Source organism: Schistocerca cancellata, chromosome 5, assembly GCF_023864275.1.
Source record: "Schistocerca cancellata isolate TAMUIC-IGC-003103 chromosome 5, iqSchCanc2.1, whole genome shotgun sequence".
Taxonomy (NCBI): Eukaryota; Metazoa; Arthropoda; class Insecta; order Orthoptera; family Acrididae; genus Schistocerca; species Schistocerca cancellata.
The window spans coordinates 579,957,266-579,982,309 of NC_064630.1; the positions used below are offsets into that span (position 1 = coordinate 579,957,266).

The following is a 25,044-nucleotide window of genomic DNA, read 5'->3' on the forward strand; positions in this document are numbered from 1 at the left end:
AATGATATGGAAAATGTTAGTTTAACATATATTCTTTACACAATATAATATTTTTTCATATCTAAAAATTCATCTATGAGTAGAAAGAGTTGTCATCCAGAAATTCTTTTAATATGTTTTTAAATGTTAGTTAGCTATCTGTCAGACTTTTACTGCTACTCGGTAAAACATCAAAGATTTTTGTGGTAGCAAAATTCACCACTTTCTGTGCCAAACTCAGATTTAACCCAGAACAGTGAAGATCATCCTTTCTCCTAGTGTTGAAGCTATGTACTTTGCTATTATTTCTGAAATGGGATGGGTTATCAATAACGAATTTCATAATGAATATATGTATTGCGAAAGTATTGTGAATATCCCGAGTTCCTTAAATAAATGTCTGAAGGTGATCTTGGGTAGACTCCGGCTATTATTATGATTACACGCTTTTGTGTAATATGTGTAATATGTTTCCCCATAATGATGAATTGCCCCAGAATATGATACCATATGAAAGCAGTGAATGAAAATAGGCATAGTAGGCTAATTCAATGATATTTAATCAACAAAATTTGCAATAACGCTGATAACATAAGCAGATGAACCTAACCGTTTCAGCAAATTATCAATGTGTTTCTTCCAATTCAATTTCTCATCGATGCACAGACCCAGAAATTTTGAATATTCTGCCTTAGCAACAGACTTCTATTCAAAGTCTATATTTATCAATGATGTTATGCCATTTACTGTATAGAATTGTATGTACTGTGTTTTCTCAAAATTTAGTGAGAGACCATTTGCAGAGACCCACTAATAATTTGTTAAAAGACATTATTTACCATTTCCTCGCTTTGTCCTTGTTTGTTGGCTGTGATTACTATAGTTGTATCATCAGCAAAGAGAACAAACTTTGCATCTTCATGAATACAGAGCGGCAAATCATTAATACATATTAAGAACAATAAGGGACCCAAAACTGAGCCCTTGGGGACGCAATTCTAGATACCTCTGCGGATTTTTGCAGGTTATCTATGCTGTTAATTCCAACCTTCCAGTTAAATATGAATTAAACCATTTATGCACTGTCCCACTCACACCACAATACGTAAGCTTATCTAGAAAATTTTCTTGATCCACGTAGTCAAAAAGCTTTGAGAGGTCACAAAATATCCCAATGTTTGATGACAGTTATTCAGAGCATTTAGTATTTGATCAGTAAAAGCATACATAGCATTTTCTGTTGAAAAGCTTTTCTGAAAACCAAATGGACATTTTGTTAGTACTTCATGTTTACATTATGTGATGCTACACTTGAATACATTACTTTTCCAAGAATTTTGGATGAAGCTGTGAGAAGCGAGATTGAGCAGTAGTTGATAGCATCAGACCTATGCCCTTTTTATGCAATGGTTTAACAATAGCATACTTCAGTCTATCTGTAAAAATGCCCTGTTTCAGAGGCTGAGAATCCTATTTATCTGTTAGGAATAAGCTTTCAGTACTCTGTTGGAAATGCCATCTATTCCATGTGAGCCTTTACTATTGATTGAATTTATTAATTTCCTAATTTCGGTAGGAGAGGTGGGTTGAAATTCACTTTTATCAAATTGCATAGGTATTGCCTCATCCATATATTGTCTTGCACAATCTAATGAATAGCTGTATCCTATATTCTCTACAACACTTACAAAATTATTATTAAAAGTGTTTTTTACTTCTGACTTTTTGTTAACAAACTTTTCATCGTGTTTGATATAAATACGGCCTTCCGGGTGTTCACGGTTGCTGTTTTCCATTTAACAGTTTTCCGAATTGTTTTAATTTTCATTATCAGAGGTGCTAATCTCAGATATAATCCACATACTTCTGGGCTTTTTAGTAACTTCTCTTAATACAGTGCAGTACAGTAGTTTTTATATGTTTCATTGTTTATGGGTCATTACTCCTTCTAGCTACAAGATACATTTCGCTTTTCTGTTTACAAGGTACTTTTATCCCATTAGTAAACCATGACTTTTTAGATGGTTTCTTACACTTATATTTCACTTTTTTCTTAGGAAAATATTTTCAAATATAGTCACAAATGTATCATGAAATAGGTTAAATTTTAAATTAGAATCAGGTTCCCGGTACACCTCATCCCAGTCTAACTGTTGCAAGCTTTCCCTAAAAGTTGCAATTGTTAAATCGTTAGCTGAACGCACTACTTTGGAGGAGTGTTTTGCGTTACTGTATGGAGCTGTGTCACATACTGTAACTAGCTGTGCATCATGATGAGACAGACCATTCTTAAAAGGAATAGTTTTTGTTTGATTAACTGGCACTAGTGTGGAAGGAAATAGGCTTTGCATTTATTAATTCATTTGACACCTCTGTAACACGGGTGTTTGATGGTGATGTTGCAGTGAATGCCGTGATGGCTGTCCGCGACGGCCTCCGGGTAGCCCTGCTGCTCTTCTTCTGCTGCCTGCTGCCTCAGGAGTCACACTCGCTGGGACGGCTGCCCAAAGCATACAGGTACTGCACACACACCGTGCAGCTACGTTCAGACAGTGGCACACAGCTCTGAGAAATATTAGACGGTCACTACTATTTGTAAAAGCTGCATTACCACGAAGTTCATACGAGCATAAGAGGCTGCTGAGCTGTGTGACATGTAAAGAATAATAGTATTACAGAGTGGTAGATAAAGATCGCACGAGCATTGCGCTGTCAACGATTTTCTTATGCTATGCCACTTTGTCTTATACGAGAATTGTTAAAAAAGTAAACACTATCTAATTAAAAGTATCCGGACACCATTAATAGAAAGTGTGTCAACCTTTGGCCTTCATGACGACTTGAACTCTGCTAGCGATACTTGCAATACGTGTCTCAATGTCTGTGAAGGAATGGTAGCCCATTCTTCCTCAAAAGTCGATACCAGAGATGGTAGTGACATCGTGTAAGTAGGCAGTTTAGGTTTTTATGTTGGTAACGCCACGTAGCGCTCTGTAAGAAAATCACTGACTGTGCTGTCTGCAGTCTGTGGCTGTTTGGACTCATTGTTGGAATATTCGCTTGTGTAGTGTTGGGCAGTTGGATGGGAACAGTGCGTAGCGTTGCGCAGTTGGAGGTGAGCCGCCAGCAGTGGTGGATGTGGGGAGCGAGATGGCGGAGTTGTGAGAGCAGACGATCTGGACGTGTGTGTGTCAGAAAAAGGAAATTTGTAAGACTGGATATCATGAACTAATATATAATTTTTGAACACTATTAAGATAAATACATTGTTTGTTCTCTATCAAAATCTTTCATTTGCTAACTATGCCTGTCAGTAGTTACAATATTTTATTTAGCTGGCAGTATCGGCTCTCGCTGTATTGCAGTAGTTCGAGTGACGAAGATTTTTGTGAGGTAAGTGATTCATGAAAGGCATAGGCTATTGTTAGTCAGAGCCATTCTTTTGTGGGGATTATTGAAAGTCAGATTGCGTTGCGCTAAATATATTGTGTGTCAGTTTAGTGATGATCAGAGTAAGTAAAGAGAGAAATGTCTGAGTACGTTCAGTTTTGCTCAGCTGTTTGAAAATCGAATAACGTAAGAGGTTTCCCACACTGCTATTTTTAAATTTTTCTAAGGGGACGTTTCAATTGTGCGCTTGGGACAGGAGCGAAATCAATGTTCTGACTCATTCCAAATGTGTTCCATTGGCTTCAGATCGGGACTCTGCGCAGGGTATTCCATTTCAGTAATGTTATCGTGCCTCAATGATACAGAGAGCCGTACCGTAGATGCAACCACAACGGAGGGGTATCTGTTGAGAGGCCAGACAAACGTGTGGTTCCTGAAGAGGGGCAGCAGCCTTTTCAGTAGTTGCAGGGGCCACAGTCTGGATGATTGACTGATGTGCCCTGTAACACTAACCAAAACGGCCTTGCTGTTTTGGTATTGCGAACGGCTGAAAGCAAGGGGAAACTAAACCGTAATTTTTCCCGAGGGCATGCAGCTTTAGAAAATACAAAAATGCAGCAAGTGAAGCAGGCAAAAAGGAATACAAACGTCTCAAAAATGAGATTGACAGGAAGTGCAAAATGGCTAAGCAGGGATGGCTGGAGGACAAATGTAAGGATGTAGAGGCTTATCTCATGAGGGGTAAGATAGGTACTGCCTACAGGAAAATTAAAGAGACCTTTGGAGAAAAGAGAACCACTTGCATGAGTATGAGCTCAGATGGAAACCCAGCTCTAAGCAAAGAAGGGAAATCAGAAAGGTGGAAGGAGTATATAGAGGGTCTATACAGGGGCGATGTTCTTGAGGACAGTATTATGGAAATGGAAGAAGGGGTAGATGAAGATGAAATGGGAGATATGATACTGCGTGAAGAGTTTGAGAGAGCACTGAAAGACCTAAGTCGAAACAAGGCCCGGGGAATAGACAACATTCCATTAGAAATACTGACAGCCTTGGGAGAGCCAGTCCTGACAAAACTCTACCATCTGGTGAGCAAGATATATGAGACAAGCGAAATTCCCTCAGACTTCAAGAAGAATATAATAATTCCAATCCCAAAGAAAACAGGTGTTGACAGATGTGAAAATTACCGAACTATCAGTTTAAAAAGTCACGCCTGCAAAATACTAACGCGAATTCTTTACAGACGAATGGAAAAACTGGTAGAAGCCGACCTCGGGGAAGATCAGTTTGGATTCCGTGCAAACGTTGGAACACGTGAGGCAATACTGACCCTACGACTACCGCATCCCGTGGTCGTGCGGTAGCGTTCTCGCTTCCCACGCCCGGGTTCCCGGGTTAGATTCCCGGCGGGGTCAGGGGTTTTCTCTGCCTCGTGATGGCTGGGTGTTGTGTGCTGTCCTTAGGTTAGTTAGGTTTAAGTAGTTCTAAGTTCTAGGGGACTGATGACCATAGATGTTAAGTCCCATAGTGCTCAGAGCCATTTGACCCTACGACTTATCTTAGAAGAAAGATTAAGGAAAGGCAAACCTACGTTTCTAGCATTTATAGACTTAGAGAAAGCTTTTGACGATGTTGACTGGAATACTCTCTTTCAAATTCTGAAGGTGGCAGGGGTAAAATACAGGGAGCGAAAGGCTATTTACAATTTGTACAGAAACCAGACGGCAATTACAAGAGTCGAGGGGTATGAAAGGGAAGCAGCGGTTGGGAAGGGAGTGAGACAGGGTTGTAGCCTCTCCCCGATGCTATTCAATCTGTATATTGAGCAAGCAGTAAAGGAAACAAAAGAAAATTTCGGAGTAGGTATTAAAATCCACGGAGAAGAAATAAAAACTTTGAGGTTCGCCGATGACATTGTAATTCTGTCAGAGACAGCAGAGGACTTGGAAGAGCAGTTGAACGGAATAGACAGTGTCTTGAAAGAAGGGTATAAGACGAACATCAACAAAAGCAAAACGAGGATAATGGAATGTAGTCGAATTAAGTCGCGTGATGCTGAGGGAATTAGATTAGGAAATGAGACACTTAAAGTAGTAAAGGAGTTTCGCTATTTGGGGAGCAAAATAACTGATGATGGTCGAAGTAGAGAGGAAATAAAATGTGGACTGGCAATGGCAAGGAAAGCATTTCTGAAGAAGAGAAATTTGTTAACGTAGAGTATAGGTTTAAGTGTCAGGAAGTCGTTTCTAGAAGTATTTGTATGGAGTGTAGCCATGTATGGAAGTGAAACGTGGACAATAAATAGTTTAGACAAGAAGAGAATAGAAGCTTTCGAAATGTGGTGCTACAGAATAATGCTGAAGATTAGATGGGTAGATCACATAACTAATGAGGAAGTATTGAATAGAATTGGGGAGAGGAGGAGTTTGTGGCACAACTTGACTAGAAGAATGGATCGGTTGGTAGGACATGTTCTGAGGCGTCAGGGGATCACCAGTTTAGCACTGGAGGGCACCATGGTGGGTAAAAGTCGTAGAGGGAGACCAATAGATGAATACACTAAGCAGACTCAGAATCATGTAGGCTGCAGTAGGTATTGGGAGATGAAGAGGCTTGCACAGGATAGAGTAGCATGGAGAGCTGCATCAAACCAGTCTCAGGACTGAAGACAACAACAACAATATCGTCCGCAAATCACTGCCTCACAGAAACTGCCTTATGAAAGGGTGCATTGTCATGCTGATACAAAAAAATCATCATCTCAGAACTATGGGACTTAACTTCTGTGGTCATCAGTCCCCTAGAAATTAGAACCACTTAAACCTAACCCTACCTAAAGACATCACACACATCCATGCCCGAGGCAGGATTCGAACCTGCGACCGTAGCGGTCGCGCGGTTCCAGACTGTAGCGCTTAGAACCGCTCGGCCACTCCGGCCGGCAACAAGGTAACACTACCTTCTCCGTACTTCACTGTTGACACTATACACGATAGAACGTGACGTTCTCCAAGTATTCGCCAAACCCAAATCCATCATTTCCACAGGGTGCAACGAGATTCATCATTCCAAATCATCCGTGTCAAGTAATATACTGTCCAGTGGCGTCGCTGTTTACAACTATTCATGTGTCTCTGAGCATTAACTATAGAAATATGTGGTTTACGAGGAGCTGCTCGACCACATTAATCTATTTTTTAACTCCCTACGCACAGTAATTGTGGTAACTCGACCGGTGGTAGTACTTTGGAAATCTTAGAATTTTCTTCCGCTGATTTCATGCCATTTTCTGCACCCAACCTACGCAATGCTCGAGAATCCCTGTCCGCCAGTACATGAAGTTTTGGTTTCGTTGTCGTTCTTCCATCGCATTTTCACTTCACAAGCACATCAGCGTGAACTTTGGCAGTTTCAGAAGCGTTGAAATGTCTCCAATGGATTTGTTACTCCAGTGACATCCAACGAACGGATAGTCCACATTCGAAGCCACTGAGCTCCCCTGTCCGAGCCATTCTGCTGTTAACTGCTTCTCTAATGACAATAGAATTCTCTTCGTTTAATTTGATACTGGTTGATCGCTCTCTCGTGACATCTATCGGTCAGTTAGATAGGGGCGTCCAAATACTTTTGATCTGATAGCGTATGAGGAACGCGGTCCTGTTTCGTTTCGTTTAAAGACTGACGTGACGCGTTATAGTGCCTCATGAAAAGCTAAAAATGGCTTGTAGAGAAACATTCCCTACCCAAGGAGTAAGTGTCCAGATAGCAAAAGCGTTTTTAGCATTCTTACAAGCTCACCTTCCACCTAAAGAACGAGTGACAATGTGGAAAGAGCGAAGTCGTTGACGGATGTTATCTCTTTGTCAAAATTAAAAATTCACACAACAGATTCTTAATGCTGTGTAACCCAACGAGAACAGAATGATACAGTGGAGTGTACTGTGAAGTCAGATTGTCAGTTGTCGGTCACGATGAACAGTAGTGCGTTAAATTTGAACAAGTTTGGCATCTATCAACTTTTGAAACGGGATTTGGATATGTGGAAAGTATGTGCAAATATTGTTTCAAATAACTTCACTATTGAGCTGAGGAATACTCGGAGGGTGTTGCTTGATCTTCTGGACCGCCTTCAGAGAGAGCCAAAATCCCTCAATTGCGTTTTCGAGCACGACCCCGAGACAAAATACCAAAGATGGGAATGGGACACTACAAACTCTCCCCATCCCAAGGAAACAGGGATGAGCAAATTTAAAATCAAACAACTTTTTTTAAAGTCGGGGTTCACTCACAAATAATTTGAGTCTCTAGGACAAACTGCCAATATGAATTTTTATCGCGAAGTTCTTGACAGACTCAGTAAAAGGGGTGGTACTTGTGCCACCAGGCTTTTACGCGCTTGGATGCTGCACCACGATAGCTCACCATGTCTCACGACAACCTCCATCAATGAATTTTTATGCAAGAAATGACATGTTTGTGATTCCTCAGCCCTCCTATTCACCGGATCTTCTATTCGACGGCTTCTTTCCATTCTATATGTAAATTGAAGGGAGATAACTGCTATCAGCTGCAGCGGGACATTAAGCGGAATCAGCGGCGATGAGCGAAAATGTGTACAGGACCGGGATTCGAACCCGAGATCTCCTGCTGACTACGCTAGGTGCTACTACTGGAGATGGAATTCTGTTGCCTTTCTAAATTACTTAACCGCTGATTAGGGGGTGGGGTAATGTTTTAACATGGACTCCGAGCCACAGTGCCACTTGGCACTTTTCACATAAATAAAACATTGCCAGAGATGAAGGTTCAAATGGTTCAAATGGCTCTGAGCACTATGGGACTTAACTTCTGAGGTCATCAGTCCCCTAGAACTTAGAACTACTTAAACCTAACTAACCTAAGGACATCACACACATCCATGCCCGAGGCAGGATTCGAACCTGCGACCGTAGCGGTCACGCGGTTCCAGACTGAAGCGCCTAGAACCGCTCGGCCACTCCGGCCGGCAGAGATGAAGGAAGAGAAAGTCTTCATCTGCCTTTCGGAGATTAGGCGTATTCGATCTATTCTCGTATAAGTTCCTTTTTTAACTTGCGTTTCGCTCTCTGTATTTTATATCTGTTTCCTTCAGAATTTCAAAGAGTGTATTGCAGTCGCCATTGCCAACAGTTTTCTCTAAGTCTATAACTGCTATAAACGTGGGCTTACCTTTCTTTAATCTATCTCCTAAGGTAACTCAGGGTCAGCGTTGCCTCGTGTGATCGTACATTTCTTCGGAATCCAAACTGAACTTCCCCGAGGTCGGCTACTACCAGTTTTTTCGTTGTTCTGTGAATAATTCGTGTCAGTCTTTTGACTATGTTGCCGTTGATTAAGTTATGTTCTGTGCATACTTCTTCCGGGCGACTTCCTCTTTCATTTCTTTCCTCCAGTCCATGTTCTCCCAATATTTATCGTTCTCTTAATTTTCCTGCTACCGAGTTTGTCTCCTTTAACAATTTCATTTTCGTCTCCCTTAACTATCTGAATAATTTCCCTTATCTCATCAAACATTGTTTCAGTCTCTTCATCAGCGGAGATAGATGGCATATAATCTTTTACTATTGTGTTGAGTGTTGCCTTCGCGTCTATCTTCACTGGGCAACGGCCTTGCCGCAGTGGCTACACTGGTTCCCTTGAGATCACCGAAGTTAAGCGTTGTCGGGCGTGCTCGGCACTTGGATGGGTGACCGTCCAGGCCGCCATGCGCTGTTGCCATTTTTCGGGGTGCACTCAGCCTCGTGATGCCAATTGAGAAGCTACTCGACCGAACAGTAGCGGCTTCGGTCAAGAATGCCATCATAACGACCGGGAGAGCAGTGTGCTGACCCCACGACCCTTCTATCCTTTTTTTTTTTTTTTTTTTTTTTTTTTTTGCAATCGCAAACTCATCTGAACAGAAATCCCCTTCCTTTTGTCCCATAAACGTTCGATAGAATTCACTTTGGGCGATCTGGGTGGGCAACTCATTCGCTCGAATTGTCCAGAAAGTAGCTCAAACCACAAACAATTGTGGCTCAGTGACATGGCGCATTGTAATTCTTAAAAATACCATTTTTGAATGGTTGCAAATTTCCACATGTAGTGGACCATAACCATTTCCAGTCAATGACAGTTCAGTTGTAACAAAGGACCCAGTCCGTTCCATTTACACATAGCACACACCATTATGGAGCCACCACCAGCTTGCGCAGTGCCATCTTGACTACTTCGATCCATGGCTTCGTGGGGTCTGCGCCACACTCGAACCTTACCATCAGCACTTACTAACTGAAATCGGCACTCATCCGACCAGGCCACGGTTTTCCTTTCGTCTAGGGTCCAACTGATACGGATGCGAGTCCAGGATAGGCGCTGCAGCAGATGTTGTGCTGTTAGCAAAGACCCTCGCGTCGGTCGTCTGCTGGCGTATCCCATTAACGCCAAATTTCCCCGCAGTGTCCTAATGGAGACGCCCGTCATACGTCCCACATTGTTTTCTGGGGTTATTTCACCTAGTGTTGCTTGTATGTAAGCACTGACAAATCTACGCAAACGCAGCTGTTCTCGATCGTTAAGCGAAGGCCGTCGGCCACTGCGTTGTCCGTGGTGAGAGGCAATACCTAAAATTTGGCATTCTCGACACACTCTTAACACTGTGGATCTCGGAATATTAAATTCCCTAACGTTATCCGAAATGGAAGGTCCCATATGTCTAGCTCCAAATGTAACGTCCCCTTTGAAAATTTATAAATAACCGTGCTAGTAAACCTCTTACGTTATTTGATTTTGAAACAGCTGAGCAAGACTGAACGTACTCAGACATTTCTCTCTTTACTTATTCTGATCAACACTAAACTGACACACAATATTTTTAGCGCAACGCAATCTGACTTTCAATAATCCCTACAAAAGAATGGCCCTGACTAACAATAACCTATACCTTTCATGAATCACTCACCTCACAAAAATCTTAGTTACTCGAACTATTGCAATACAGCGAGCGCCAATACTGCCAGCTAAATAGAAGATTCTAACTACTGAAGGCACTAACTACTGATAGGCATAGTTAGCAAATGAAAGATTTTGATAGAGAACAAACAATGTATTTACCTTAATAATAATAACAATTATATATATATATATATATATATATATATACAGGGTGAGTCACCTAACATTACCGCTGCATATATTTCGTAAACCACATCAAATACTGACGAATCGATTCCACAGACCGAATGTGAGTAGAGGGGCTAGTGTAATTGGTTAATACAAACCATAAAAAAATGCACGGAAGTATGTTTTTTAACACAAACCTACGTTTTTTTAAATGGAACCCCGTTAGTTTTGTTAGCACATCTGAACATATAAACAAATACGTAATCAGTGCCGTTTGTTGCATTGTAAAATGTTAATTACATCCGGAGATATTGTAACCTAAAGTTGACGCTTGAGTACCACTCCTCCGCTGTTCGATCGTGTGTATTGGAGAGCACCGAATTACGTAGGGTTCCAAAGGGAACGGTGATGGACCTTAGGTACAGAAGAGACTGGAACAGCACATTACGTCCACATGCTAACACCTTTTTATTGGTCTTTTTCACTGACGCACATGTACATTACCATGAGGGGGTGAGGTACACGTACACACGTGGTTTCCGTTTTCAATTACGGAGTGGAATAGAGTGTGTCCCAACATGTCAGGCCAATAGATGTTCAATGTGGTGGCCATCATTTGCTGCACACAATTGCAATCTCTGGCGTAATGAATGTCGTACACGCCGCAGTACATCTGGTGTAGTGTCGCCGCAGGTTGCCACAATACGTTGTTTCATATCCTCTGGGGTTGTAGGCACATCACGGTACACATTCTCCTTTAACGTACCTCACAGAAAGAAGTCCAGAGGTGTAAGATCAGGAGAACGGGCTGGCCAATTTATGCGTCCTCCACGTCCTACGAAACGCCCGTCGAACATCCTGTCAAGGGTCAGTCTAGTGTTAATTGCGGAATGTGCAGGTGCACCATCATGCTGATACCACATACGTCGACGCGTTTCCAGTGGGACACACTCTATTCCACTTAGTAATTGAAAACGGAAACCACGTGTGTACGTTTACCTCACCCCTCATGGTAATGTACATGTGCGTCAGTGAGAAAGACCAATAAAAAGGTGTTAGCATGTGGACGTAATGTGCTGTTCCAGTCTCTTCTGTACCTAAGGTCCATCACCGTTCCCTTTGGTTCTCCTACGTAATTCGGTGCTCTCCGATAAACACGATCGAACAGCGGAGGAGTGGTACTCAAGCGTCAACTTTAGGTTACAATATCTCCGGATGTAATTAACATTTTACAATGCAACAAACGGCACTGATTACGTATTTGTTTATATGTTCAGATGTGCTAACAAAACTAACGGGGTTCCATTTAAAAAAACGTAGGTTTGTGTTAAAAAATATACTTCCGTGCATTTTTTTATGGTTTGTATTAACCAATTACACTAGCCCCTCTCCTCACGTTCGGTCTGTGGAATCGATTCGTCAGTATTTGATGTGGTTTACGAAATATATCCAGCGGTAACGTTAGGTGACTCACCCTGTATATATAGGGTGTTACAAACAGGTACGGCCAAACTTTCAGGAAACATTCCTCACACACAAAGGAAGAAAATATGTTATGTGGACATGTGTCCGGAAACGCTTACTTTCCATGTTAGAGCTCATTTTATTACTTCTCTCCAAATCACATTAACCATGGAATGGAAACACACAGCAACAGAACGTACCAGCGTGACTTCAAACACTTTGTTACAGGAAATGTTCAAAATGTCCTCCGTTATCGAGGATACATGCATCCACCCTCCGTCGCATGGAATCCCTGATGCGCTGATGCAGCACTGGAGAATGGCGTATTGTATCACAGCCGTCCACAATACGAGCACGAAGAGTCTCTACGTTTGGTACCGGGGTTGCGTAGACAAGAGCTTTCAAATGCCCCCATAAATGAAAGTCAAGAGGGTTGAGGTCAGGAGAGCGTGGAGGCCATGGAATTGGTCCGCCTCTACCAATCCATCGGTCACCGAATCTGTTGTTGAGAAGCGTACGAACACTTCGACTGAAATGCGCAGGAGCTCCATCGTGCATGAACCACATGTTGTGTCGTACTTGTAAAGGTACATGATCTAGCAGCACAGGTAGAGTATCCCGTATGAAATCATAACGTGCTCCATTGAGCGTAGGTGGAAGAACAGGGGGCCCAATCAAGACATTTCCAACAATACCTGCCCAAACGTTAACAGAAAATCTGTGTTGATGACGTGATTGCACAATTGCGTGCGGATTCTCGTCAGCCCACACATGTTGATTGTGAAAATTTAGAATTTGATCACGTTGGAATGAAGCCTCATCCGTAAAGAGAACATTTGCACTGAAATGAGGATTGACACATTGTTGGATGAACCATTCGCAGAAGTGTACCCGTGGAGGCCAATCAGCTGCTGATAGTGCCTGCAAACGCTGTACATGGTACGGAAACAACTGGTTCTGCCGTAGCACTCTCCATACAGTGACGTGGTCAACGTTACCTTGTACAGCAGCAACTTCTCTGAAGCTGACATTAGGGTTATCGTCAACTGCACGAAGAATTGCCTTGTCCATTGCAGGTGTCCTCGTCGTTCTAGGTCTTCCCCAGTCGCGAGTCATAGGCTGGAATGTTCCGTGCTCCCTAAGACGCCGATCAATTGCTTCGAACGTCTTCCTGTCGGGGCACTTTCGATCTGTAAATCTGTCTCGATACAAACGTACCGCGCCGCGGCTATTGTCCCGTGCTAATCCATATATCAAATGGTCATCTGCCAACTCCGCATTTGTAAACATTGCACTGACTGCAAAACCACGTTCGTGATGAACACTAACCTGTTGACGCTACGTACTGATGTACTTGATGCTAGTACTGTAGAGCAATGAGTCGCATGTCAGCACAAGCACCGAAGTCAACATTACCTTCCTTCAATTGGGCCAACTGGCGGTGAATCGAGGAAGTACACTACATACTGACGAAACTAAAATGAGCTCTAACATGGAAATTAAGCTTTTCCGGACACATGCCCACATAACATTTTTTCTTTATTTGTGTGTGAGGAATGTTTCCTGAAAGTTTGGCCGTGCCTTTTTGTAACACCCTGTATATATATCAGTTCATAACATCCAGTATTACAAATTTCGTTTTTGTGACGGACACACGTCGCGGTCGTCCGCTCTCAAAATTCTGCCCCACATCCACCACTGCTGTCTGAGCCACAGATTGCACACAGCACAGTCAGTGATTTTCATACAGTGAACTACGTGGCGTTACCAACATAAATACCTAAATAGCCTACTTACACAAATACCATTCCGCGCTCCGTTAATTCTCGTCGTGTGGCTATAATCATGTCGGAAACCTTTTTAGATGATTCGCTTGAGTACATAGGAGAGTTCCGCCAGTGTAAAGACGACACTACCGCCATCTCTACATGTGCATATTCCTATCCCAAGACGTTTGTCACCGCAGTGCAATGTGGGTTTCAGGCCTCCGCTCAGCATATAATTTTTGGATGTCTGTTTTTTAGGCCCCCGCCTCACCTGCCGCTGGAGGGCGGTCTGTCGCGGAACGCGCGGCTGTGCGGCGCCTCGCGGCTGCTGGACGGTCTGGTGTCGGGCCCCGAGTCGCTGGCCGAGCGCCAGGGTCAGCTCTACACGGGGCTCAACGGCGGCCACGTCGTGCGCATAGACCCGCTCACCGACCAGGTCACCTCCGTCGCCAAGTTCGGCAGGTCCTGCGGTCAGTACATCCGACACATGCACGTAGCAAGGACACACATTAAACACACCGTTAACGAACGTTCCATTCATGACGAGGTCACTAGAGAGGGAACACAAGCTCTGATCTGGTGGATGGGGAAGGGGGGGGGGGTGTGGAAGGGAAGGAAAAGAGAGAGAAAGGGAGAGAAGGAAAACAGCCGTGCTCTTTCAAAGGAGCCATCCCAGCATTCGCCTCAGATTGTTCGTGTAGCCCGCAGCTCTCTAGCGTATTGTATAACACACACATGGTTCAAATGGCTCTGAGCACTATGGGACTTAACATCTAAGGTCATCAGTCCCCTAGAACTTAGAACTACTTAAACCTAACTAACCTAAGGACATCACACAACACCCAGCCATCACGAGGCAGAGAAAATCCATGACCCCGCCGGGAATCGAACCCGGGAACCCGGGCTTGGGAAGCGAGAACGCTACCGCACGACCACGAGCTGCGGGCAACACACACATCAAAAAATGTTTTGCATCATCTCGATTCCGAGAGTTCCGGAACCTGTACAGTAAATTGGAATAGAGATCAATATAAAGATCATTTCCGGCCTTCCTATTGCTCATGAAAACCACACATTGCATGTACAGTGAGACCTTCACAGGTGGTAGTCCAAATTGCTGTACACACCGGTACCTCTAATACCCAGTAGCACGTCCTCTTGCATTGATGCATGCCTGTATTCGTCGTGGCATACTATCCACAAGATCATCAAGGCACTGTTGGTCCAGATTGTCCCACTCCTCAACGGCGATTCGGCGCAGATCCCTTAGAGTGGTTGCTGGGTACGTCGTCCATAAACAGCCCTTTTCAGTCTACCCCAGCCATTTTCGATAGGGTTCATGTCTGGAGTACATGCTGGCCACTCTAGTCGAGTGATGTCGTTATCCTGAAGGGAGTCATTCACAAGATGTGCACGATGGGGTCGCAAATTGTCGTCACGAAGATGAATGCCTCGCCAATATCCTGCCGATATGGTTGCACTATCGGTCGGAGGATGGCATTCACATATCGTACAGCCGTTACGGCGCCTTCCATGACCACCAGCGTCGTATGTCGTCCTCACGTAATGCCATCCCAAAACAGCAGAGAACCTCCGCCTTGCTGTCCTCGCTGGACAGTGTGTGTAAGGCGTTCAGCCTGACCGGGTTGCCTCCAAACACGTCTTCGACTTTTGTCTGGTTGAAGACATATGAGACACTCATCGGTGAAGAGAACGTGTTGCCAATCGTGAGCGGTCCATTCGGCATGTTGTTAGGCCCATCTGTACTGCGCTGAATGGTGGCGTGGTTTCAAAAATGGACCTCGCCATGGACGTCGGAAGTGAAGTTGCGCATCATGCAGCCTATTGCGCACAGTTTGAGTCGTAACACGACGTCCTGTGTCTGCACGAAGAGCATTATTCAACATGGTGGCGTTGATGTCAGGGTTCCTCCGAGCCGTAATCCGTAGGTAGCGGTCATCCACTGCAGTAGTAGCCCTTGGGCGACCTCAGTGAGGCATTTCATCGACAGTTCCTGTCTCTTTGTATCTCTTCCATGTCCGAACAACGTCGCTTTGGTTCACTGCGAGACGCCTGGACACTTCCCTTGTTGAGAGCCCTTCCTCGAACAAAGTAACAATGCGGATGCGATCGAACCGCGGTATTGACCTCCTACGCATGGTTGAACAACAGACAACACGAGCCGTGTACCTCCTTGCTGGTGGAATGACTGGAACTGATCGGTTGTCGGACCCCCTCCGTCTAATAGGCGCTGCTCATGCATGGTTGTTTACATCTTTGAGCGGGTTTAGTGACATCTCTGAACAGTCATAGGGACTGTGTCTGTGATACAATACCCACAGTCAACGGCTTTCTTCAGGAGTTCTGGGAACTGGGGTACTGCAAAACTTTTTTTGATGTAATATACATCAAGCAATTGGCAAATGGCTCTGAGCACTATGGGACGTAACTTCTGAGGTCATCAGTCCCCTGGAACTTAGAACTACTTAACCCTAACTAACCTAAGGACATGACACACATCCATGCCCGAGGCAGGATTCGAACCTGCGACCGTAGCGGTCTCAAGGTTCCTGACTGTAGCGCCTAGAACCGCTCGGCCACACCGGCCGGCCGCAATTAACAGTCTAATCCAAAAATGTCAACTAAGGTTAAGAGCTTCTCAAGAACGTATTTTTTGCTTAGTAACAAACAAAAAAGAGACCGTAATATTTTAAGATAATTTTAACTGACGTTGGTCAATTCCACAGTGAACTAAGTATCGTTTGAGGCTTACGTCAGGGGCAGATTGGTATGTAGCGTGGTCACTGTAGGGTTAATAGAAGTGAGAGGGAGAATATTGTATTTTATTGTTTGTCTTCCAATACTTACAACTCACGAGGATGGACAATTAGCAATGATCAGCTGCTGTGTTCAAAATGTCAAAGGGAAGAAACTTAGATTGGTGAATGTACATTATAGAGATGGTCGTCTTCAAATGTGGTATATGTTTCTAACAAGTAACATCCATCCACATGAAGCATGTTGTAATACAATTAAATCACTAAAAGCAAAAGTCATTCAAAACATTTTAGTAATCATTTGCGATCGTGTGCCGTATCGCAGTTACTGTTACTAATTATTATGACATACTAATTTATGGAGGTTACTAATTAATAGTAAGAACGGTAGGTGAAGGTGTGGTAAAGCGGCCAGGACAGGAAAAGTGGCCATTGCCTGTTTTTTTGCCTGCCGAAGAGTGGTCAGACTAGCTCTAATACATACATCGCCATTGTTGTAACTAAGCTTGACAAAAGAAGGTTGTTGCGTTATTTTTTTAGTAAATAAATTTTTGTTTTTCAGTTGTCTTATGTAAGATAACTCATTTATATTATTCTTTTTGCCTATCTTGTATGTAGAGTAATAATTTTCTACCATATCAATGTTTCAACAACGTGTTTTGGCCTACAAATGTAGTCTCTTGTTATTTACTTCAGTCTGACAGTTCCTTGCGTGGATCACTAATGCTGATATTGCGTCAGATCGGGAAAAGTGGTCGTCGGGAAAAATGGCCAAGGTGTTCACTCATTTATTTACTTCCAAAAAACCAAGCATAATAACAGCCTAAATTGACTTCTAAAGCGTATCAAACGGCTCTGAGCACTATGGGACTTACATCTGAGGTCATCGGTCCTCTAGAACTTAGAACTACTTAAACCTAACTATACCGTATCATCCGCCTTTCCATTCCTATGTGAAGACTTCGGATTAATTAAAACCGTCTCTACATACTGAAAAACGACTTGCGCGGCTATGAGTATAAGGCAGGAGCACATGGCAGTAAATACTGCGAGACATTCTAAAACGTAAGCAATCGCAATAGGTCAATTACATCCCGAGAAATTGCAAAGCGAAGTTGACGCTTGAAACAAACGAAACGCGCCGCTATTGCATGTCCCTGGACGCAGGCGCGATCCCCCCATATCAATGTTTGTGGCAGTAAACCCTATTATTACTTTCGGCCCTCTTGACAACAGTAAAAATAAGATTACATACGTCAATCACATCGTGATTATGAGCAAAGTGAGCTGCACACTTGCATCTCGAACAGTGCACTAGCAGTGCGCTTTGCTTTGCAATTTCTCAGCACGTAATTGACGTATTGTGATGCAACAATACCATTCTTTTCGTAATTTTTTATGTTATTCTTTGCGTAAGAAATAATAAGGGGTGTCCATTAAAAAACATATTTGCTTACGTTTTAGAATGTCTAACAATATTTATTTTCATGAGCCCCCTGTCTTACAATCGTACCAGTGAAAGTCGATTTTCAGTATCTATTTTTGTTCTAGAGATATTTGCGTTGAAACGTTTAAGTGGGTCACCCTGGATATGGTCAAAACCAAAAGTGCGATTGAAAACGGTCTGCTGCAGCAACCACTTCGTAATCTTTCATATACTAGGGCGTGAAGACGCTTAGAAAATGTACCCAGAAATAAAGAAAACAAACATGTGGTTCTGTTGCGAAGGCAGTGGCCACAGTACCCACTTAGGTATTAAAAACTGGCCACTTCGTAAGCGTCCAGAATAATGCATACACTATTTTCTTTCTCGCTGAAACATATTTTCTATGATACCATATAATATGTTGATTCAAAATGTGTAAATGGTAAGATTCTATCGGTTACCGTAGTTTGACGGAAACTGAAAATCACTTTGGGTGGCCATTTTACACCCCTTCGTATGTGGCTAGCAGTGTCCCCCTAGAATGTCAATATCGGATCTTAAGCAAAAATGTTTTGTCACGACTGCCTTAGCGGTTAGGGAAAACAAGAAAAAGTTAAATCTGGATGCAAAGTATTTGATTAGGCGAACATCCGCAACTGAGGAGTATATTAATAGAATAAGAGCCCGCTTCAGTTGCTAGTAAATTTTTTATTAATTACCCGACCGGTGACGAAGGCTAAAGATCCATCTTCGGGTGCCACCAAATACGAGAGGTGTTTTTAAAGTAAGCACCTTTCTGAAATTCCGCCACTGCAGCGCCGCAGCTTAATTTGTTGCAATTTAAGTTTTCTCTAATTCCAATTCCTAAGTATTTAATTGAAATGACAACCTATGGATTTGTGTGATTTATCATGTTCTGTAATTTACCGAGTTCCTTTTAGTACTCACATTGATGACCCTGCACTTCTCATTATTTGCAATCAATTGGCCCTTTTGACACCATACAGATATCTTGTCTAAATCATTTTGCTATTGGTTTTGATCTTCTGGTGACAGTGCTAAACGATAAATAACAGTATCATCTGCAAACACGTAAGAGGGCTGCTCAGATTATCTCCTAAGTCATTATAGAGATTTGAAACAGCAAAAGTTGTAACACGGCTTGGGGAGCGCCAGATATGCCTTCTGTTCTAATCGATGAATTTCCATCAATTACTACGAACTGTGACCTTTCTGACAGAAAATCACGAATCCAGTGGCATAATGAAACGATATTCCATAAGCACGCAATTTGATTACGAGTGACTTGTGAGGAACAGTACCAAAAGCCTTCTGGAAATTTTGAAATATGGAATCAATTTGAGAGCCCCCCATCGATAGCACACGTTACTACTTGAGAATAAAGAGCTATTTGTGTCTTGTAAGATTTATATTTTTTGAATCCGTGCTGTGTGTCAATACATTATTTTCTTCGAGGTGATTCATAATTTTCGAACACAGTATATGTTCCACAATCCTACTACAAATCGTCATTATCGATGTGGGTCTGTAATTCAGCGGCTTACTCCTATTTCCTTCCTTAAATACTGGTATGACCTGTGCAACTTTCCAATCTTTAGCTACAGATCTCTCGTCGAGCGAGGGGGATGTTTATAACTGCTAAGTATGGAGCTATCATATCAGCATACTCAGAATCTGGAACAGAAGACATGCTTTTATTATATGATTAAGTTCCTTCGCTTTACCAAGGATACCTGCTTCTGAGTTACTCATATTGACGGGTTTACCTGATTCGAATTCTGGAATATTTATTTCGTCTTCTTTGGTGAAGAAATATGGGAAAAACCATATTTAGTAACCCCCGATTTAGTGGCACTCTCATCACTAACATTACCATTGCCATTGTACAGTGATTTTATTGATTGCATCCCGTTGCTGGTAGGACCAGAATTTCTTTGGGTCTTCTGCCAGATTTCGAGACATAGTTTCACTGTGGGAACTATTAAAATTATCTCGCATTTAAGTCCACACTAAATTTGGAACTACTATAAAACATCGCCTACTTGGAGATTTTGCGTTCCTTTAAATTTTGCATGCTTTTTTCGTTATTTTTCCACCTGATTTCGGACCTGTTTTGCGTACAATGCGGAATCAGTTCCGATTCTTATCAATTTATCTGTTATAAATGCCTCAATTGTCGTCGATGCTATTTCTCTGAATTTAAGTTACATCTGGTCTATGCCTACACAGCTAGTTTGGAAGGAATGGAGACTGTCCCATAGAAATGCGTAAAGCGAATTTTTATCTGGTTTTTTAAACAGATATATTTTGCGTTTATTTTTGGTGGCTTTGGATGTTACGGTATCCAGTCTTGCTAAAAATCAGCCTGTGGTCACTAATCCCTGTTCCTGTCACGATGCTCGCTCAGAGTCATTTGTTACTAACGTAAGAGGTCAAGTATGATTTGCAAGTTCTTTTAGTTTCGCAAGATCTCCTGACTTTGAGACGCAAACTTCCTGTGAAACTTGCAGTTCGGCAAGTTCCTTATGAACAGTGGGAGTGGCTGTTGGTGTTGCAGAAGGCCCCTGGGATGAAGAGGCGTGTGGCAGACCGGCGGGCGTCAAGTTCGCCAGCGACGGCACGCTCATTGTCGCCGACATGTACTACGGACTCTTCAGGGTGGACGTCGACACCGGTGAGTCGCATCGCAGTTCATTCATTTATTCAGAAATTAAGAAATTCAGTCTTCAAGGTAAAATTTTACTAGTTTACCTAGGTGTCCATGCCAATAATGGTATCGTCTTCAGAACCTATAAATTAACCCATACGGACATATGTTACACATTGAAATACACCACCAATCTAATGATTTCATAATAAAGAAAATTGTGGTTATCATAAAAATTAAATTACTTTGAGGGACAAACGTTGGCCATGTCACAGAATAAAACTAAAACAGAATAAAGACGCATAGTCATAAGACTATGTCTGTCAAATCTAAAAACATTAAGACAGACGTAGACGGAGCTACGCCGGTCAGGAATAAGAGTCACACGTAAGCAACAAGGAAACCAGGCGTCGCGAGCAGTTCCGCAGCGAGGCTCAGCCAGCGGCCAAGCGCATGCGCGAGCGCGAGCGCAAGCACTAGAGACAAGCTGTCTCAAAATTACTGAGAGCAAACGTGAACTGTAAACAAATTGTGACGGAATCAGTCCTGCAAATGGACAAACCTACCTATTGGTAAAGTACATTAAACAATTTACTTGAGAACTAGCTACAAAGTCAGGGCATGGAAATTTACATTCAAATATTATAATTACAGGGGTGTCTCACTCGTACCGGTCACATATAAAATCCTACCAAAAGTTCTCATGAATAGATTAGAAGAACAAGCTGACCCACAAATAGGAGAATACCATGCTGGTTTTCGCAAGCGACGATCATGCATAGAGCATATCTGGAATCTGAAAATTATTCTCCAGATAAGAAACACCCGAAACACAGTGGTTACTTTTGTAGATTTTAAACAGGCCTACAACTCAATAGACCGAGTAGCGCTCTGCAAGACGCTGGAAGAATTCAGCGTTGACAGAAAGACAAGAGCATACATTTGGGAAACATTAACTGACACAGTCTCCAAGGTTTAATTTATGGGGGATATCTCGGAACCATTTGAAATCCAAACTGGAGTGCGACAGGGTGACGGACTTTCACCATTACTCTTTAATATCATTCTTGAAAAATTATCAGGACATGGGAAAAAGAAGTCAAAGGAATCCAAATTGGCATTAGAAAAGATAATAGATTCTATGTGAAGTGTTTAGCTTTTGCGGATGACCTTGCAATCCTCACAAATAATAGAAAAGAAGCCACTAACACCATACAGAAGTTACATGAAATTGCACAAAGAACTGGCCTGCAAATCTCATATGAGAAAACCCAGTACATAGAAAGAGTGCCACAAGACAAATTGCCTGTTGTGACAACCCATGGGAAAATCGTACAAGTACCACATTTTAAGTACCTGGGAGAAATCATCCAGCCATCAGGGATCAACCTAAAGGCCAATGAGGAAAGAATAAAAAAACTACAGAAAGCATATAAACTCACGTGGAACTATTATAACAAAAAGTCCATATCCATTAACGCAAAATTGAGGCACTACAACACTGTCGTACTTCCGGAGGCACTGTATGCATCTGAAACAACACAAATAGGTGGGCAAACTAAAATCAAAGAAATAGAGAAACAAGAAAGGAAAATTCTCAGGATACAAGAGCAAGGAATCTGGAAGAAGAGACCAACATCAGAATTACATAAATACACAGACAAGATTACGGATACAATAAGGAAAAGAAGAATGCAGTTCTACGGACATATCCACAGGATGAATGAAAACAGAATTTCAAAGCGAATTCTTAAAGTCATCAACTCAGGCAGGGGAAAAACAAAATGGATAAAAGAAGTTGAAGAGGACCTCAGACAAGCACACACAACAGTAAACGATGCAGAAAATAGAACTGAATTCAGGAACATCATCAAAAAACATAAATTTGACACCACAACACAGAAGAGACCAGGATGCAAATGGACAGCGGAGCGAAAGAAACAACACAGTGAACACATGAAGAAAATTTGGGCTCAGAAAAAACATAAACAATCATCATAAAGGAATTAAAGTTCAAACGCTCTCTTAAATGGGAATAATCGAAAATAATAATAATAATGAGAGCCGCGCGGGATTAACCGAGCGGTCTAAGGCGCTGCAGTCAGGGCCTGTGCGGCTGGTTCCGGCGGAGGTTCGAGCCCTCTCTCGGGCATGGGTGTGTGTGTTTGTCCGTAGGATAAGTTAGGTTAAGTAGTGCGTAACCTTAAGGGCTGATGACCTTAGCAGTTAAGTCCCATAAGATTTCACACACATTTTTTATTATAATAAATATCTACAGTAACTACAGTAACTAATAAATTAGTATGGAAAACACAAGCGTGCGAAGCATAAAATATAATGAACATAAAACAGGCAAATTAAGAAACACCTTAGCAACTAGGTGTCATTACCAGTATAATAAAAATACATAGAGACACAATGTACAATCGCACTATAAAAAAGGGACTCTTATTCCTGGCCGGCGTCGCCTCGTCTACGTTTGTCTTAATGTTTTTAGTTTTGACAGACATAATCTTGTGACTATGCGACTTTATTCTCGTTTAATTTTATTCTGTGACATGGCCAACATTTGTCCCTCAAAATAATTTAATTTTTGTTCTGAAGAAGATACCATTTTCAGCATCGAAACCTAGGTAAACTAATAATATTTTACCTTTCAACTGAAAGCTGAATTTCTCAATTTCTAAACAATTCACGGTTGCTGAAGCGCTGCACTATGTTAAAGATTTGTAAAATATGAAATCTCCGACATCGCTACGGCTAGAAAAAAATCCTACGAGAACGGCACGAACGACGACTGAAGACAATCGTTCAGCGTGGCAGAAGTGTAACCCTTCCGCAAATTGCTGCACATTTCAATGCCGGGCCATCAATAACTGTCAGCGTACAAAACAGTTAATGAAATATCATCAATATGGGCTTTCTGAGCCGAATGCCCACTCGTGTACCCTTGAGGACTGCACGACACAAAGCTTTACGCCTCGCCTGGGCCCGTCAACACCTACTTTGGAATATTGATGACTGGAAACATGTTACTTGGTCGGACGAGTTTCGCTTCAAATTGTATCGAGCGGATGGACATGAATCCATGGACCCTGCATGTCAGCAGGGGACTGTTCAAGTTGGTGGAGGCTCTGTAATGATGTGGGGCGTGTGCATTGGAGTGACAATGGACTCCTAATATGTCTAGATACGACTCTGACAGGTGACACGCAGTAAGAATCCTGTCTGATCACCTGCATCCATTCATGTCTATTGTGCATTCCGACGCAATTACGCAGGACAATACAACATCCCACTCGTCCATAATTGCTACTCAGTGGCTCCAGGAACGCTCTTCTGAGTTTAAACACTTCCACTGGCCACCAAAAATCCCAGACATGAACAATATTGAGCACAGTGTGCGCTGATATGAAACTTCCTGGCAGATTAAAACTGTGTGCCGGACCGAGACTCGAACTCGGGACCTTTGCCTTTCGCGGGCAAGTGCCCAATCAACTGACCTACCCAAGCATGACTCACGCCCCGTCCTCACAGCTTTACTTCTGCCAGTACCTCGTCTCCTACCTTCCAAACTTTACAGAAGTACTTGCCCGCGAAAGGCAAAGGTCCCGAGTTCGAGTCTCGGTGCGGCGCACAGTTTTAATCTGCCAGGAAGTTTCATATCAGCTCACACTCCTTTGAAGAGTGAAGATCTCATTCTGGAAACATCCATTCTGTGGCTAAGCCATGTCTCCGCAGTATCCTTTCTTTCAGGAGTGCTAGTTCTGCAAGGTTCGCAGGAGAGCTTCTGTAGGAGACGAGGTACTGGCAGAAATAAAGCTGTGAGGACGGGGCGTGAGTCGTGCTTGGGTAGCACAGTTGGTAGAACAGTTGCCCGCTGAAGGCAAAGTTCCGGATTTCGAGTCTCGTTCTGGCACACAGTTTTAATCTGCCAGGAAGTTTTAATATTGAGCATATTAGGGATACCTTCTAACGTGCTGTTCAGAAGAGATCTCAACCCCCTCGTTCTCTTATGGATTTATGGACAGCCCTGCATGATTCATGGTTCCCTCCAGCACTACTTCATACATTAGTCGAATCCATGCCACGTCGTGTTGCGGCACTTCTGCGTGCTCGCGGGCCCTACACGATGTTAGACTGTTATACCAGTTTCTTTGGCTCTTCAGTGTATATAGTGCACAGTCATAATCGTAGGGTATCAGACGCTTTGTCGGGGGACGAGGGCTCCCTTAGCATTCAGATAGTTACAGGGATTGGAGAACAATATTTAGACACCGCGAGAAATGCATGCTTTAACATAAATGCAGATGCTGGCCAAGCCTGTAGGTTTTATTTTATCACGAATGGTACCTATGCAATGTCCTTCGTCAGTCGTGGCATAACAGTGTTCTGTGTAGTTGTGAGAGCATTATGTTGGAACAAAGTGAA

General features: G+C 42.7%; 1 protein-coding gene across 1 annotated transcript in view; it reads left to right on the top strand.

The window, feature by feature from the left end:
- Positions 1 to 2,394: 2,394 nt before the first annotated feature.
- LOC126187513 (adipocyte plasma membrane-associated protein Hemomucin-like) overlaps positions 2,395 to 25,044 on the top strand; it is a 123,912-nt gene continuing 101,262 nt past the window's right edge. The window contains exons 1-3 of the mRNA XM_049928646.1: positions 2,395 to 2,496; positions 14,001 to 14,212; positions 20,524 to 20,640. Of these exons, the coding sequence (XP_049784603.1) occupies positions 2,396 to 2,496; positions 14,001 to 14,212; positions 20,524 to 20,640 (430 nt within the window). The 5' untranslated portion in view covers position 2,395. The remainder of the gene's footprint in view (positions 2,497 to 14,000; positions 14,213 to 20,523; positions 20,641 to 25,044) is intronic.